The sequence below is a fragment of the Pinus tabuliformis genome, chromosome 3_2 (assembly GCF_031772625.1).
Source record: "Pinus tabuliformis cultivar Carrire ecotype Pingquan chromosome 3_2, CPIR1, whole genome shotgun sequence".
Classification (NCBI taxonomy): Eukaryota; Viridiplantae; Streptophyta; class Pinopsida; order Pinales; family Pinaceae; genus Pinus; species Pinus tabuliformis.
Window position 1 is genome coordinate 903,243,721 of NC_142302.1, and position 18,468 is coordinate 903,262,188.

At 38.9% G+C, this 18,468-nt stretch overlaps 1 protein-coding gene across 2 annotated transcripts; it reads left to right on the forward strand.

Annotated features, from left to right (window-relative positions):
- Nucleotides 1-402: 402 nt before the first annotated feature.
- On the forward strand, nt 403-13,517 carry LOC149183544 (cytochrome b5-like). 2 transcript variants are annotated; one of them, XM_089417179.1, is made up of 4 exons: nt 403-607; nt 889-987; nt 12,291-12,357; nt 13,056-13,517. In XM_089417179.1, the coding sequence occupies exons 1-4, from the start codon at nt 509-511 to the stop codon at nt 13,304-13,306; spliced, it is 516 nt and encodes a 171-aa protein (XP_089273305.1). In that variant the 5' UTR covers nt 403-508; the 3' UTR covers nt 13,307-13,517. The 2 variants fall into 2 exon arrangements, with proteins under 2 accessions (XP_089273305.1, XP_089273306.1); XM_089417180.1 differs by having other exon boundaries at nt 449-758.
- The last annotated feature ends 4,951 nt before the right edge of the window (nt 13,518-18,468 follow it).

Consider the following 18,468-nt stretch of genomic DNA (forward strand, 5'->3'; position numbering starts at 1 on the left):
AAATTATTTTTCAAATTTATTTTTAATTTAATTTAATTATACTTTTATTAACATTACAATATCTTTACCCTATTAAACTAGAGATCCACGTAATAATATTATTAAACATAAACCATGTACAATTCATTATTATAAATATTATTTATATAAAAATTTGAAATATATAAAAATTAGAAATTTATTAAAATTATAATTCCATTTTATCCCTGAAAAATTTGTTTTAAAAATTTTAAGTTCTAATTCAATTATTAAAATTAAAAAATTAATTATTTAGAAAGCTAAGTTTATCCATTTTTTGATTCTAACTTTTGTCTTATTAACTAATTTCATATTTTCTGGATTCCAAGGAAATTGACTTATTTATTTTAGGGCAAAAAACCACCAAATTCTTTTGGACCGATCATAACTTTTATAAGATTATTCTGTGGTGGATAGAGGTAGATAAAAACATACATGCGATGCGTTGAGAAAACACGAAGGCAAACCTTCCCCGAATGCCTGGTAGTTGATGGTTGAGGGATATTCTGCAACTCCAATACCACGGCGACCCACCCAACATCAACCTTCGTTTTTAAGGGGCCAGGTGGTTTTTTCAAAGAATTCCAAGGTTGGACCTTATTCATTCATTCCATGTTTTCACCCACTTTCCCAGCTGCAGGCCTGTGGCTGACACGTTGATAACTGCGGCTTTCACTCAATCAAAACGCTGCACAACTAACCATTACGAGCACGCCCATTGAATCTGTTTTTTGTCTCTCGTAAATCTTCCTGGGTTACTCCGATATTTTTGATATTTTTATTACTATTATAAATTCTGGCCTAGCTCACTGTTTGGAAGTTGCTATAAACAGGTCTGGTTCTGAATTATACTCTGTATTTGTGGATCAGATTCTGGGCAATATGGCTTCGGATGCCAAGGTCTACAAACTTGAAGATGTTTCAAGACATAACACTCATCAGGATTGCTGGATAGTGATTGGAGGAAAGGTATGTATGCGTAGGCCTGGTTTTTATTGTTACTTTGACAGTATGAGTATGGCAATCAAGGTTTTGTTTCAGTTTACATAAACCCTTGTTTTCCCACTGTACTGAAAAATATATCTTATTATTTTTCAATAGTTTGAATCCGTGGATCAATTTGCGACGCTGCAGAGTCGAGACCTACCGTTACCTGCATAGGCAGGGCGTGCCATCATATCCCTCTTGGCCTCGGCTCAAGACAGGCTACACCCTTTCTAAAAGACCCAATTCTGGCTGAACTCTTGGCTGTGAAGCCTGATCTACAGTAACTTCACCCAATTAACTGCCAATGTAATACACCTTAATCAGCTGAATCTGATCTAAAAACTGGAACATTACCCAAATGAAAAGGGGAAGCGTAGCCATTAATGGTTGCACGCCATCTCCTCTTATAATGTTTATACTCTGATAGACTGTCTGACCATCCAGCTGTACCCAATATGTTGAAGAAGACTGGCAAAATGACTTACTGACCATCTATCTGTACCTAATAGCGGCGCTTTTCTATTTGAAGGCTGACAAAGAGAATGACTTAATAGTAAGTTGTAGTTCTTCTGTCAACATGCAGGGCTTGGTTGGTAGGAATAGAGAGGGTGTTGTTATTCTCCACAAGATTCAAATTCCCATGTACATATTCACCCTTTATGGGGGCATGTTTGCCTCTCATGGGTTGTCATGCCTGTACAAGTGGGCGGTTGAATGCACTTGGGCGAGTTGCAACTTTTGGGTGATTTTGACTGAATAAATTTCATTCATGATAACTATATAGCCTTAAGATTAGCTTTTATAGCAGGCAAGGGTATCTGCTTCTTTGTGATATCCTATATTGAAAAGTGTTGCTTGCTTGTGTCCACTTGAAGCATCTGTTGAAAAAATAGTAATTCGTTACAGAATGCTCTGGCAACTTTGCATTTCTAAACACATCCTCAACAATCTATATTTAACCAAAACTTGGCGACGCCTGAGTGTAAGAGTTTGACCTGGACTTGCAAAAACAAGGAGGGTAAGAGTTTGTCTCGTACTTTGCAAAATCAAGGAGGAAGCTGGCAGCAAAACTTGAATTTTTTTGAGCAGCAGGATACTTTTTTTTTTTCTTTATGTAAGTGTTTTGCCAGACTGGGTTTTTCAATGGTCCGGGAATCAAATTAGCCAAACTGTGAAAACCATGACTTGTACTAGCAGGTCAGAGTCGGACCCACGAGTACTAGTGAGTCAAACTCATTGCCTGCAAGTCAGATTCCTGGGCAGTGAATTTGACTTTCACTCAAGTCAAAATAGCTCGTCCTTTTGAACCAAGCTGAGTTTAACTTGCGAATCTGCTTCAATCTGAACTAGTTTTTCTACTAGGCAAACCATCTGTTATTCCTTAATGGTGGACACTATCTAGACTCAGGATGCCTGTTTAAATAGAATATTGAGTACTCTGAAGTTTGTCTGCGAGTCTGTATCCTTTATGTCAGTAACTAGAGATGATGCATTAGATTCCCACAGGGGTCAGATAAAAGTCCTGGACGAATTTGGTAGAGTAGATCAGCTTGTTTCAGCTGCTTAGCCAAAAGATTCCTTTCACAAGCCCACTTGTTCATGTTGACAGGAAGCATCTATCAAAATACAATATATTTATGGTATGCATAAGCTGTCACATAAGTGGGCTGCTTGTGGTTGGGGCCTGATGCAAGTCTTGGGTGAATTTGGCCGAGTATATCACCCTGTTGCTGTAGCTTAGCCAAAGGGTTACTTTCACAAGTCCACTTGCTCTTGTTGACAGGAACCATCTATCAAAAATTCTATTTAGTGTATTTAAAAAGAACATAACTTAGCACACCCCTTGCATGCATGCAAGCACGCTCTATATTCCATTATCTAATATCTGTACTCTACTTATTAGATGACAAAATTGCACCTTTCTCACATGATTGCTTTGCAAGTGCATGCATACGTCTTTGATTTATAACCAATGGTCGGTTACTATTAAAATTGGCAACTAGGGCCAAACTCCATGTGGGTCACCTCATTTATGGCAGCTGATATTTTTCCTAGATTCCTCTTCTCGAGAGGTGTAGGATTGATCTAAAGATCATCTGATTCCAACAAGTATTTATGGAGATATGAATTTATTTGTATTTACTTGACAAATTGTCAAGGTCAGCCAGCAGTTAAATGTGTGGCACACATGCCCAGTGAATCGTATAAATACATGAGAGGTTGATTCATTTTCTCATCATCTCACTCATTCTTCTCTCTCTCTCCTTAGCTTTGGGTTATACAAGGAGTAGCTCACACGTGGGAAGGAGGACGCATTAGGGCAATGAGAATGCTGAAAGAAGGACGCAGAAGCTGCTGAAGGTCTCTTTGACTTGCGTTGACCAAGCGTTGACTCATCAAGGGTGCGGTTTTGGTGTGGCTGCCTCTCCTAGGCAGGTCGCAAATTTTGGCACAAAAATCGAGGCAATCCGTCCACAGGTTTGACCAACGTTGACTGCCCTAGTTTTGGGCAATAGGTTGACTTCAGTCAACAACAGTTTGACTGTGTTTTTGGGGCTGTTCAAGGGCTGTTTCTTCAGGTTGTTCGAGGGTTAGTTGACTAGAAATTGACCAAGCATATTGGAGGTCAATTTCAACTCGTTTGACCAAGTTTGACTTTGCTGATCTAGGGTTTGCTGCTGCTGATATAAATTTACAGAATTCTTATTTTTTACTATTGCTTTCTGCTGAACTATTGAAGATCAAAGAAGATTTGTTCAAAAGGTTTCCTCGCATTGGGGTTTGTCCCTGGCTAGCCACCACATCTTGTGTCTCTTGTCTTGGCTTGTTTTCTGTCAATCGTTTAATGTTCTATTTGCACTTTACTTAATGTATATGTGATTGCTAATCAGTGGCTAATAAGAAGAAAAGAAGTAAACTGCACTAAGCATAGAACATACCATAATTTAACATGGTATTAGAGCTGAGGTGAAGACAAAGCCCAAGCAAGAGCAATCATTGAAGAGAAGGTTGGCAAGGCTATCCTAAAAAAAAAAAAAAAAAAAACTTCATGGGGTCATCAACACTCTTCCCTGCCGAAGACAAGCTCCGTGTGAAGTCTGACTATCACAGATGGAAGATGTCTATCGATCTGACTTTAGAAGATCAGGAAGTGTTGGACGATGTGAGAAGCAATATTGTTGCGCCTCCATCAAATGCATCTGCTGCTGCCAAAAGCAAGTGGTCCAAGGGAGAAGTCAAAGCAAGGAAGATCATGTGGGACTCTATCGACAAGCCCCTGGTGGCCTATGTTTCTGAGCTAACAACCTCCAAGGAAATCTACGATAGACTGGTGAGTTTATTTAAACTTAATGATGCAAATCAAGTTCTGTTCCTTAGAAATAAGTTGAAGGAAATTAAGAAGGGCAAAAATGAGAGTATGCAAGCATATTTCTTAAGGATCACCAAGATCAAGAATGATCTCCTATCTATTGGGGAAGTAGTTCCTGACAGGGAAATGACTATCACAACTCTTGGAGGACTGCCAGCTGAATGGTATATATTTAGGACTACTCTTCTCAACAATAATGTCACCCCAAGATTTGAGGAATTGATGGCTAGATGTATTCAAGAAGAGACAAGGATGGAAGAGCAAGAAATACCCGCACTTAAAGGCTATCCTTCTGCCTTTTCTTCTCATGTTAAAAGAAGAAACAATTCTGTGGCTAAATCCAAAGGAAACGCTGGACCAAAGGGTGGAAGAAAAGGTCGATGTTACAATTGCAACAAAATGGGCCACTATGCGAGGGAGTGCCCTGATAAAAGGGACTCACACCATGATGATGACCAAAATCACTCTCAAGGCAATCAAAGGAATGGCAGGTCCAATGGCAGAGGTAAAAGAAATGTCGAAAATCAAGGAAGAGGACAACCCTTCAAGAAGGCAAGAAACTCTAGGTATGAATCTAATGTTGTTAACAATAAGCAAGATGAATATTGTCTACCAACAACCCTCTCTACTACTGCTCCCTCGGACTCGCTGGGGAATTGGCTTATTGATAGTGGTGCCTGAAGGCGCTTCACTAGCTACAAAGAAGCTCTCTCCAATCTGATAGAAAAGGAGACCAACCTGGAAATTGTTCTTGGGGACAACACAAAATATCCCGTGAAAGGCATAGGTAATGTCACTTTTCAATTGAATCAGGGTAATACAATTCATTTGCAAAAAGTCTTATATGTACTATGTACTTGATCTAAAAAAGAACCTGGTGTCCATTTCAATAATGGAGGACAAAGGCTACAAGGTAACCTTCATTGATGGCAAGGTACGTGTATAGAAAAAGAATTTTAAGGAAGCTTTCACTCTTGGGTTTCGAGTTGATTCATTATATCAGGTCGGAGGAAGTCTGCTGGGTGTCATGTCTTGTGACACATCACTTCAGTTCGAATTATGACATCAAAGGTTTGCTCACCTTCATTACAAAGTTCTACCCAATGCAAGACAAATGGTGACAGGGATGCCCGAGTTCCAAGTAGAGCAAGAAGGTGTATGTCCTGGATGTGCCGAAGGGAAGCTCAAAAAGGGACCATTACCCTCAAGCCAAAGCTGAACCTTCGATATATTGCAGTTGGTTCACTCAGACGTTGTAGAAATTTTGAATAATATAACACTTATTCATAGAGATTATCCCGATTATACACTATTTGCGGAATGCATGCATAATACATAACCTCCTCTACGTTGATCATCAATTTTGCAGAATTAAGAAACAATCGCATGCGCACATTGAAACATCAATCACACATATCAACACAGTATGTACTGGGGAAAGCATACAGCTGAAAACCCCCAACTATCTGTATATTATAATGATAGAGAACATGTAACAATACATAGTACAATACTCCTCACAAGTACTCAGTACTATCTCCACCTGCTACACACAAACTAGCTCAGATCTGAATCAAGTCACAGGTTCAAATCTCCTCCGCTGTCTGCCTGCCTCTACTGCGCAATCCAATGTGAGAATAGGAATGATCCAAGCTCGTTTTCCTTGGCTTGTACTGCGCAATCCTCATTGGCAATCTCAATCACTAATTGTGCAAATCTCATGCACAGCTATAGTCACAACTGATAGTAGTCTCCACCTCTAACACCTGTCTCCACTGAACTGTCCATGCATTGAGTTAACTGATGTATTCTTTAGTTGCTTTATGAGTTAATAATTAGTGAATTAATTAATAATTAATTCACATCACTCATCACTAGTGTATTCTGCAGTTAGACTAAATACAACTAGTTCAACCAAGTCAAACTGAACACAACTCCATCAACTCCTCAGTCAACTCCACCAAACTCAATCACTTGAGTTCTAACTGAAGTCCATCATGCAATAGCTCAACTAACCCATAAGAAAAGCATATTTCCTTCTGGCAGTTGCATGTGCCACATCCGTAGCTCGAACTGAAGTGCTCCAAGAAGATAAGATAATGTTTATAGTCCAAATATTATTAAGAGCTAATAATATTCGACTGTTCTATTTTTAGCCTGGCAGTTTAAAAATAGACTCCGCCCATATGTCTAAAAATAGAGGTCCATCTATTTTTACCAATATGACCAATCATCCATAAATAGCATCCTGCAACTCATAGACCATGATCCATATGTCTAAAAATAGACATAGTCTAAAAATAGACTTTGCGCCAAAAATAGCATGCGGGTCCACTTAGTGAAGGCGACTTCTTTTCACTAAGCTCCATCATCTTGTTGCATTTTCAGCAGACATATCTAGTATGATGCTTGTGAACTCTTTGGGAGGATATTTATTATTTATATTACCTCACTTTTACAGATGATTATTCTTGCAAGACTTGGATATACTTCTTGAAAAAGAAGGATGAATTGTTCACTTGGTTTCATCACTTCAAAGCCTTGATCGAGAATCAAACCAAAAAGAAGATCAAGATCTTAAGGACTGATAATGGGACTGAGTATGAATCCAATGAGTTCCATGACTTTTGCAAAGAGGTTGGCGTTAAGAGGGAGACTACAACACCATATACTCCTGAGCAGAATGGTGTGGCGGAGAGGAAGAATCGTACGATTATGGAAGCTGTCTGTGCTATGCTCCATGATCAAAGACTTCCAAAGTTTCTATGGGTCGAAGCTGCAAATACTACCGTATATGTACAAAACCGATGCCCTCATCAAGCATTGGGTTCCAAGACTCCCAAAGAGATGTTCATTGGTAAGAACCTGTCGTATCTCATTTTAGAATTTTTGGAAGTCCGATATATTTTCATGTGTCGAAGGAGAAGAAGAATAAATTGGGTGCATCTGGAAAGAAAGGAATCTTCGTGGGCTATAGCGAAAACACTAAGGGCTATAGAATCTATGTGGCTGGTCAAAGGGAAATCGAGATTAGCCATGATGTCACCTTTGACGAAGATATGGATCTTAGCAAAGTTGACAATCTTCCTACTCAAAGGGGATCTAAAGAAGCTGACACCAGAGAACCAAAGGAAAAGGAAGATGAGACGATGCCTGAGGTGGAAGAACTTATGGATCCTATTGATCCCCCTCTGCAAGAGCCTTCCTCTTCTAGGAAGAGGCCTTCATGGCTTAGGGGGGACACTTGATGATGCTGAAGGGCATGTTGCACCTAGGGGAACCTTCCGGGAAAGTAAGAAGCCGACCAAGTATCAGGGATACTTGACCATCATGAGTACGATCATCCAAAATGAGCCTTTGTCATTTGCAGAAGCTGTCAAGCATAAAGTATGGAAGGATGCTATGACTGAGGAATATGAGTCCATCATGAAAAATGATGTCTGGGATGTGGTCCCTAGATCCCAGGACAAAGCAGTTGTCACTTCGAAATGGCTTTACAAGATAAAGCATGCAGTCGATGGAAGTGTGGGAAAGTATAAGGCTCGTTTTGTCACTCGTGGCTTCTCTCAGAAGGAAGGTATAGACTATGACGAGATATTTGCACCTGTTGCCCGATATACCACCATCCGCTCGATCATAGCCCTTGTTGCTTCGCAAGGATGGAACCTACTCCAGATGGATGTCAAGACTGCGTTCTTGCATGGTTCGATCAAAGAGGAAGTCTATGTGGAGCAACTCGAAGGATTTGAGATTCATGATTGAGAATCTCATGTGTGCAGGTTGAAGAAGGCCCTCTATGGGCTGAAGCAAGCACCCCGAGCGTGGTATGAGAGGATCGATAGCTACTTGATGAAGCTGGGATTCACTAGGAGTGAAGCCGACCCTAACCTTTACTTTAAGGTTGAAGATGACAATCCGCTCATACTGGTGTTGTATGTTGACGACCTCTTTCTATCAAGTGTAGGCCCTCTCATTCACAAATGTAAGAGGGAGTTGGCTTTTGAATTTGAGATGAAGGACCTAGGACTGATGCACTATTTCCCAGGACTAGAAGTCTGGTAGAAGCCAGGGGAGATTTTTTTATCTCAAGGAAAATATGTGGTGAAGATATTGGAGAGATTTGGTATGGTGGATTGCAAGCCTGTGACTACATTGATGGAGTTTGACTTCAAGAAGTTAAGTGGTAGTGTTGCCGGACCTGTTTTATGAAATGCTACTGAGTATCGTCAACTCATTGGAGCATTGATGTTCTTGGTGAACTTTCGTCCGGATATATGTTTTGCAGTCAACACGTTGAGTCAACATATGGTTGAGCCTCACCACTCACATTCTCACATTGGATTGGTGCCAAGAATTTGTTGAGATATCTTCCTGGCACAATCACTCATGGGTTGAGATACACTGCCGGAGATGTGAGACTATATGGATATTCCCATGCTGATTGGGCAGGTAGTGTGGTGGACCGAAAGAGCACTTTTGGGTGCTGTTTCTCTTTGGGATCTGCCTTGATATCCTAGATGAGCAGGAAGCAGAAATCGGTGGCTTTGAGCACCGCCAAGGCAGAGTACATTGCTACTAGTATGACCTCTTGTGAGGTGATTTGGTTGCGAAAGCTCATCAGTGAGCTGCTTGGATTTACATTGGATACCACCGTGATCCTGTGTCACAACCAAAGCGGGATTCGTTTATTAGAGAATCCCGTATTTCATGATCGCTCCAAGCATATCGATATCAAGTACCACTATATTCGGGATATGGTGCAGCGGGGAGCAATAAGGCTCCAACATATCGGTATAGATGAACAGGTCGCCGACATTTTGACGAAGCCCTTGGAAAAGGTCAAATTCTTGACTTTCCGAGAACGACTTGGTGTCGTTCAGAGATCCTCTTATGTGGGTTGAGTATGATGTATTGAACTCTGGGAGCTTCAGGGGGGCGTAGGGCACTTCTTGGAGCGACATGTGACCATAGGGCGACTCACCATCCCCTGGTGGTGCATTATGTACAGGGTGAAAGGTTCAACCTTCCCCTATGACACATAGGATGATTAGTTCTCCATGGCGACTGTGGAACAGGATGATTAGTTCTCCTGTGGTGACTGTTGGACAGGATGATTCGTTCTCCTGTGGAGTCTGGACATGATGATTAATTCTCCTGTCGAGGCATCCTACCCATGTAGTCTGGGACTCATGGGAAGTACCTCTCATTTGATCCATGAGCAGGGAAATGGGGTTAGGGACCATAGTAGTACTATCAATGGACGCATCGTTGTATCTACCGTACTCCTTATGCTAGGATGACCTCCATTGATCTGGGATCAATGATACTGATATGGGATCAGTGAGAGTGGTATGACACACTCTGAGATTGACTTCGGGTCAGTGGAGGATGGTATGATACATCCTCGATCATTTCTTCTTCTTCATAGTTCGAGCAAAGCAGAGCAGAGTAGGGCCAAGCAGTGCAGGGTAGTGCATTTGATGGCTGGGATAGTAGCGACGGTCAGACGGATTGCAGATGGAGTTCTCCCTAGTTGAGAGGGAATGTTAAAATTGGCAACTAGGGCCAAACTCCATGTGGGTCACCTCATTTATGGCAGATGATATTTTTCCTAGATTCCTCTTGTTGAGAGGTGTAGGATTGATTTAAAGATCATTCGATTATGACAAGTATTTATGGAGATATGAATTTATTTGTATTTACTCGACAAATTGTCGAGGTCGGCCAGCAGTTAAATGTGTGGCACACATGCCCAGTGAATCATATAAATACAAGAGGGGTTGATTAATTTTCTCATCATCTCATCTCACTCATTCTTCTCTCTCTTTCCTTAGCTTTGGGTTATACAAGGAGCAGCTCACATGTGGGAAGAAGGAGGACGCATTAGGGCAAAGAGGATGTAGAAGCTGCTGAAGGTCTCTTTGACCTGCGTTGACTGAGCATTGACTGATCAAGGGTGCAGTTTTGGTGTGGCTGCCTCTTCTAGGCAGGCCACAGATTTTGGCACAAAAATCGAGGCAATCTGTCCACAGGTTTGACCAGCGTTGACTGCCCTAGTTTTGGGCAGCAGGTTGACTTCAGTCAACAGCAGTTTGACTGTGTTTTTGGAGCTATTCAAGGGCTGTTTCTTCAGGCTGTTCGAAGGCTAGTTGACTGGAAATTGATCGAGCATATTGGAGGTCAATTTCAACTCGTTTGACCAAGTTTGACTTTGCTGATCTAGGGTTTGCTGCTGCTGATATAAAATTACAGAATTCTCATTTTTTACTATTTCTCTCTGCTGAACTATTGAAGATAAAAGAAGATTTGATCAAAGGGTTTCCCTGCAGTAGGGTTTGTCCCTGGCTAGCCGCCACATCTTGTGTCTCTTGTCTTGGCTTGTTTTCTGTATATCGTTTAATGTTTATCTGCACTTTACCTAATGTATATGTGATTGCTAATCAGTGGCTAATAAGAAGAAAAGAAGTAAACTGCACTAAGCATAGAACATACCATAATTTAACAGTGACCTACTATAACAATTAGTAACAGATCATTTATCTACCTGACCCGTTAGCTGTTTGCGTGGTGTGCAATCTATAACATATATGCGCATAGCACACAATTACTTATCATATATCGTTTTGGACATCCATCTGCCCTTATGGCTTCCAGTTTGAACCATATTCCTGCTGAAAGCAGGGCATTCAACAACCTGGGGTGGGGGAGATCTCCGTTACTTTGTGTGTGTAATTAGTTATAATAATGTAAAAAACAAAAGAGCCAATTCATTCTTTAACTTGATCTGTATGGGTTCAGAGGATGCATAAAAGTTTATTAAAGGGTGTAAAAACATTGAGGTTTGTACCTCTGTATTTTGATCTCACTTGTTGCTTATTTGAGGTTAAAATATATATGTTTGGTTTAAATGACATATTGAGTGTAAAGCTAAAGAAAAACACTTTTTTTCTTTTTCTTGAACATATTCTTTCATTTCTCAGTGAAATGAGATATGGTCCCTAATTTGAATTGGTCCCCGTGAGAATAAGAGTTCACTGTGATGTAAAAGAGTATAGGATGTTGTCCGTCCTCTTGCATTGTCTGAGTTGTTGGAAAGGCTTTGTTATGTGGCTAGGTGTCATGATTATATGAAGGTAAGTTAGTTGGGATTGATCCAAAATGACCATATTATGACTCCTTCAAGCAGTCTGTTGAGTCTGTTCAATTAAATATTTAGTGAGCCACAGTTAGTCACCTTTACCCATTCTATTGAATAGCAAAAACTAATATCGTGACCTACATTGACACATGTCATGTGCAAGTCAGTAGGTGGATTTTCAGTCAATAAGTGATATGAGCAGAGATTGAGCAAGATAAGAACTGAACATAACTCACATAACTCCTTCAGTGATCCAAGAGTCCACCAAGAACTTCCTACGAAAATAGGATGTAATATAATATATTCTAAACTTTGAATGAATGTGCATGGATGATGAGGTTCCTAAAATATAAAGACGACATCTCCTCATTAGTTCCATGTTACCTCTTACTAATGCCGCATGCAGTGTTATACTTAGGAGTGTCATGTGGCCTTTTTAATTGTAATGTAACATGCAGTGTTACGATTACGATTTGTCAACTAACTGTATCTATTCCCTTTATAAGTTTATTTTAGGGATGAGGTGGCATTATTCAAATGCTATCTTATCTGTACTGAAATTGTGGTTTTATTTGAGCCTGATATTATCTATCATATGTACATTGCATTGTAACTTCTGGGATATTGAGGCTGCTACTGGCAGCTTTAGATTTTTAGCTTTAACCAGACATACAGGCTGTTACATTTTATTTGATTTTCTGTTTGTCTGCAACGATGGTAATTGCACCTATGGCTCATTCATGCTGTATTTCTATTGTTCTTGGCAATGTTTCATAGGTTTATGATGTAACCAAATTTTTGGAGGACCATCCTGGCGGAGATGAAGTGTTGATCTCAGCAACTGGTATTAATCCTTTTTAAAACCACTTTTCTTAAATACTATTCTATATTAAAATAAGAAGCATAATTACAGGACAAACTGATGCTCTAGGTGATAGGTCTGCATGCCATAGCAGTGTTACTGAGCATAGGAGTTATTTTTATGAAGGTCTTATTGAACGCAATCCCAAAGGCATGGTTATGAAATTGAAGGGCTTCTGTTGGGAAAGTGGGTCGGTGGGGTAATGCCTTCTATAGTTACTGGACTTGGCTGAGTGAACTTGGATTTGTGAGTTTGACTCGGCTCAAGTCTAAGTTTGACACAGTCAGCAAGTCAAACTCGAGATCTCATCTTGGGCAAGACTCGAGAGTTGACTCAGCGTCTGACTCAGATTCAGGTACAACTTGGGAGCTGACTCAAACTGAAGCAATACATGCGAGTTGACTTGGGAAAAATTTGGCAATGAAGTCAATTCCAGTGTCTTGCTCGAGTCTGAGTCAAACGTTGAGACTCTTCAGCCATGCTAAGTTGGGCCTTGAGTCTAGTGCTGTAGTTCCCAGCACTCAGCTACATCCTGAATGAGTTCATTAGGGATGTAGCTAAAACTCATTTTGTGTAGCTTCTGATATTTAGCTCAGTGAAACTTTTCTATGATGAGAGGCAACTTCCAAGCACACTGTTATTTTTGACCATGTGACTTGATGGACCTTGTCCCAATGCAGGTAAAGATGCAACCGATGACTTTGAAGATGTTGGACATAGTGACAGTGCTAGAGCTATGATGGATGAATATTACGTGGGAGACATAGATCCCTCATCAGTTCCCTCGAAGCCAAAATACACTCCGGCTAAGCAGGCACCATACAATCCTGACAAGTCATCTGAATTTATCATAAAAATTTTACAGTTTCTTGTTCCATTGCTCATTTTGGGCTTGGCTGTTGCTGTCCGCTACTATACCAAATCAAGCTAAAATTCAGGAATTTCTATAGGATTCCACCATTGTTTAAGATATATATATCTATGTATTTGTGTGAGTCATGTCGTTAGTCTGGCTTCTATTGTTGTAATTATTTGGAACCATAGTAACAAGATCAGGTTGGCTAGAACTGTTTCAATGCAAATTGTTGCAAAAAAATTACTTACTGTAATAGTATCAACTAAAATGAACTTTTTGATCGACATGATAACAGCTAATGGGACTTCTCATGGGAAAGGGGGTTTAACAAATGAAACTGCACATGAGATAAATGAGATGCCAGGCTCGCTGATCAGAATGCCCTTTGACCATCTTATTTGGAGTGTTTTTCATGCAGGCCATCTTCTGTTATTGGGCATTTTGTTTTCTTTCAAGTTCACTGGTTGCCTCTCATTGTTAGAGTTTGTCCCATTATGTTTCTTGGTTGCCATTTATCTCATGAACTGCTCTCTAATGAGAATGTCTCTGGATCATTTTCAGATCAGTTTTGGGTGAGAGGTTTTTTGGCATGTGGAATGCAACATTGCAATTTTTCATATGGCTATTGTTTTCTGCAAGCAATAACAACCCTGCTGCACAACAGAAATGGCAGTTTATGTGCAGATATAATACCATTATATGTGCCACCATATATGCCTATGCATATTACATTCAACGGTTTATATGTCCACACACTGCATATACAATAATTAGTGGGGTGTTTATTGTTTGCCACTGTTTTGGGTATCGTTGTCTTCTGATTAGAATAGACTGCTGAACTTAGTGTTTTGCAGATTGAAGAGTAATTACTACAGAACTAGGTGAAACAATACAGATTGACCTCACAGATGCAACTCAAATTTTACATATAGTATATAGTGAATATTACAGTTAAATCAAAATGGAAGAATATCTGAGTCAATAATTATGTTTTGGTAGATAATTTATATTGTGCTCTATGGTTTTACCTGAAATATATTGGTATTACATCTATGAAAATTTACTTTTCAAGCTCGGCTGGTAGATACAACTACATGGCATAGATACATTTATACATATTCTGTAATTTGATGTTATTATGTCACAAGCTAATTAACATGTCTAAATCTTTTAGTTGTATTTCCTCTTACTTTTCATATTTCTGTTGTGTATACCAATCGAATTTCTGTATTTGATGTTATTATGAAGATAATTTGCATGGCTAACATTTTAGTTGTATTTCCTCGTGTTTTTCTCATTTCTGTTGTGTGTGTGTCTTTGAGCAATCAACTTCCTTAATATTTGGAAGACTCAATAGTCAAAATGCTACATGATTTCTAAGTGAGAATAAGGATGGGGCAAATACCTGCTCTGCATACTTCTGAGTAGGCCCGCATTGAAAAAAATTGAAAATACATGAAAATGCATGTTACACGGTCTTTTTATGTAGCAATCAACTTTCTTTCTGTTAGTTGAGCTGTTGTCTAGTGGTTTATGGGTTTGTTGTCATGTTAATGGCCTAGGTTCAAAGCCAGGTGATCATAGAGTCCTGGATAGTTGATTTAGTTTTAAAAAAATAAAAAAATATCCATTTTATCCCATTGACACGTGTTTCACTCTGGAGTATCATTTACTGTATTTTTTTTCCATTGGAATTGTTATTTTCTGGAAAAAAGCTTCTGCAGGAACGTACCTTCATATTTTACCCAATAAAACTCAGTTGCGTATGCGCCAAACATTAAAAAAACAGTTTACATAACTGACCATGGTTGAAAGTCACATTTGGACTCAGAAATGCCTTTTGCCAGATTTAGGTTTCTTTCTTCGACTGTTCTTGGTTGGGGAAGATCCAAGTTTATTCACCTGCCCTCCATAAGATTTGAACTTACTACTGAAAGTGTCTCTTGCCACTGCTTTGCCCCTATTTTCTGAAACTTCCAACTTTTATTTGTTAAACACATGGAGCAAAGCTCCTTTCTGATTTCATTTGTATTGATTTTTATTTAACTTGAATACTTTTGTGTCTCTCTTGTTCAGATGAAGTGGCAGAGACTACTTTTATGGGTGGGTTATCACTTGTTTTATGCCATGAATTTTCTCTTCTCATTTTTTTGTGGGTGAGTTATGACTTGTTTTATGCCATGAATTTTCTCTTCTCATTTTTTTGCCTGTACCATTTGCTATTTGTAGCCTCATTTTTTGTCCATGCAATGACATGTTGATTCCTTTTCTTTCATACTTGCTTCAAGTCCTCTTGATTCTTTTTCCTTCCTGGGCTTTGCATCTTTGAGTAATTTTTCACAAAGAAGTTAGAGGCAGAAGACTATATTTGTGACTACTTTTAATCAGAAAACCACATTTTCATAGTCTTCTTGGTTTTTTTTTAAAGGAGCTTCACATCTTTGAGTGAGTCTTCAAGTACAATTTAAGGTCATCTGATCATATTTAGTGAATTGTTAATTAAAAACCCCCTTTTTGATGATCCAATGCAACTCCTTGAGTATAAATTACTATGGCTTTCTCAACTATCTTGAAAAATCTTTTCAATTACAAGTAAGCAGAAATTTCCCCTTCGGAGAAATTTTTATTAATTACCTTTGCAACATGTTATCTAAGAAAAATCTACTCAATAATGTAAAACACTCGTTATAAAGGTTGTTAAGACCTTGAATTTGTGGAATCCCTCCGCACTTTGTTATCTAATTTTACAATGTAAAAAGATTCACCCAATTTAGTAAATAGGGTGATGCAAAGGTTGTAAGACCTTGAAGCCAAAGGAAACCTTATCAACTTTGTTTTCAAGATTAACAACTTAACAATTAAACAATTAAAGATCTCCATTTAAATACATATCTAAAAGAAAACTTTCCAGCCAGATTCCACCCATCCACTTGGACAGAGCATTTCAATTATGCCAGAACGTTATTGCAAAATTTATCATTATGATGTATGTTACATGTTAACCTGCATATGAACTCACACACGCGTAATAATTGTAACAAGACAAAATCAAAAGTATATAAATAGAAGTTAATGGGAAAAAAAGTTGGAAGTGTATTAATTGTAATTGGCAAAAATTAAGAGGGAACCAATACAAGTCAATTGGAAATACGGTTGGAAGTGTAATAGTTGTAACAATAAAAGGCTATTGGAACGTAGAAAGCTAAGTGATATTAAATATTTCAAGTACTTATTAGCTGAATTAGAAAAACTACTAGAAGGGGAAGGCTAAATACCATGCTTGTATTAATTAATAAAAAAATAAAAAAAATTAAGAGTAATATATATATATATATATATATATATATATATAGTGTTATTATTTTTCTAAGGATTTGATCTCCTTTGAACGGCTTTTTTTTTGGTAAGGATCTTTCTAACTCTTTTTTTTCTCCTTTAATGATGATTCTTTTTACAATTGTCTTTGTGCTTTTTGACCTTCTTTTATGTGAGGAGCCTTCTGACATTCTAGAGGAGATGTGCATATAGTTCTTTATAAGTTTTGTTGTAGCTCCCCAGAGATAACTTTGGATTGCTTACAAGACTAGTGCTTTGACACATCTAGATTGGTGTGTCTCAAATGATTTACAGAAAACTGGAGACATCACTTATGTTATATATATATATATATATATATATAGGAGATGGATTGGTTCATTTATTCAAAGAAATAAGACATGGATTTCTAGTACTTCTTCACGGGTTCAGATCTCAGAAATAAGCATAAAAATAGTGGAGGTGGAGTGTTTCAAGGTCTTACAACTTAATAAGTTTTTGCAGAGCAGATGAGAGAGGACAAAAAGAAGGAGCAACTCATCACATAGAGCATAAGGCTTCAAACGTTCTACACTTAACCTTCTTCAAAGTTGGAGGCATTAAGGATTTCTATACTTATTTGAGTTACAAACATAAATAATGAATGAAGGAGGATCTGAAAGCTATGATTCACGTGTTGTAGATTAAAGATATAATTTCAATAGTATACACATGCATATTCATAAACAATGTTGAGACAAATGAATCCGTGAAATAGTTACAGACATTTGCATTAACATGTAGATGCTAATGAATCTGTGAGGGAGGTTGAAATATTTCTAGCAACTATAATGGCATGAATTTAGGGAAGAAGCATGAACATAAAAATGAGTTTGACAAAGAGAACACATACTTTAATACTTGAAGGGGGAATCACCATTGTTTCCTTGATATTATGAAAAAGATCTGTATTACAAAGAGATACAGTTTGAAAATAGCATGCATTGTTTTCTATAGAATTTCTAAACCTTTTCTAAGTCATATTTTTCCCCTATTTATCTGGAGAGGGGAGCAAAAGCATACATTACAACAAAAATATCTATGGTCTAGACTAGCTGTATTAGTTTTCTTTTGCTGAAGCAAGAGTCGTGCCTTCTATTTCATTAATAAGGACAATAAATTACATAAAATACAAGAGCCCACGATGAACTGTGGGCTAAGGGCATTCAGCTGAGGGCCAAAACCTCAAACCCTACCAACAAAACCTCAGAGCTTACAAAAGAAAGAAAAAGTTAAGAACGTTCAATCATCCCACCAAAATCCATCAGATGCGAATCAAATCGGGTCCACCTGGGGCAATAATCCATCCGATGCGAATCAAATCGGGTCCACAAACCTGTTGAAAGTGCTCAAGCCATCGATTCCTGCCATGAAACGAAACAAGTATGGGAAATGATCCTCGTCCAGACTTGTATCTTTAATCTTAACCGTCTAGTCTCCTCTCCTGATCCAACGACAGAGAAAGATATCGCGGTACCTAGCAGCGCGGCGCTTAAACCCCAGGCCCACCAACATGCACGATCATTCCTGACCGTAGATCCACCTTGTTTAATCCGACGGTCAAGGCTCATATCGCACGGGTCTAGTGTACCAAACATTAGCGCGCGATGAGGGCGGTATTCGGTCCCTCCTCCTGGCCACGTGTAACTTGATGAATGGAATCGCTCCCAAATCGTTAAAACCGCTTCCCGTTTAAAGTGCTTGCGATATACCATATACCACCCCGAGAGCGGTAAAGTGTCTATTGAAAGAGAACCTGTGGTATTACGAACGCCAAAAAAGCTCGTATTCCGGCCCCTCGCACTGATCCTACTATGCCATCCATCCAGCGAACCTTCCTTTGACCCGTGTCTTCAGAGCAGTTTCCCTCTGGAGCATTTGTA

Coding starts and splice junctions, on each gene's coding strand:
- LOC149183544 (XM_089417179.1), top strand. CDS start 509: ATGGTTGAGGGATATTCTGCAACTCCAATACCACGGCGACCCACCCAA. Junction 608..888: donor TTTTTTCAAAGAATTCCAAG/GTTGGACCTTAT, acceptor TTTGTGGATCAG/ATTCTGGGCAATATGGCTTC. Junction 988..12,290: donor GGATAGTGATTGGAGGAAAG/GTATGTATGCGT, acceptor AATGTTTCATAG/GTTTATGATGTAACCAAATT.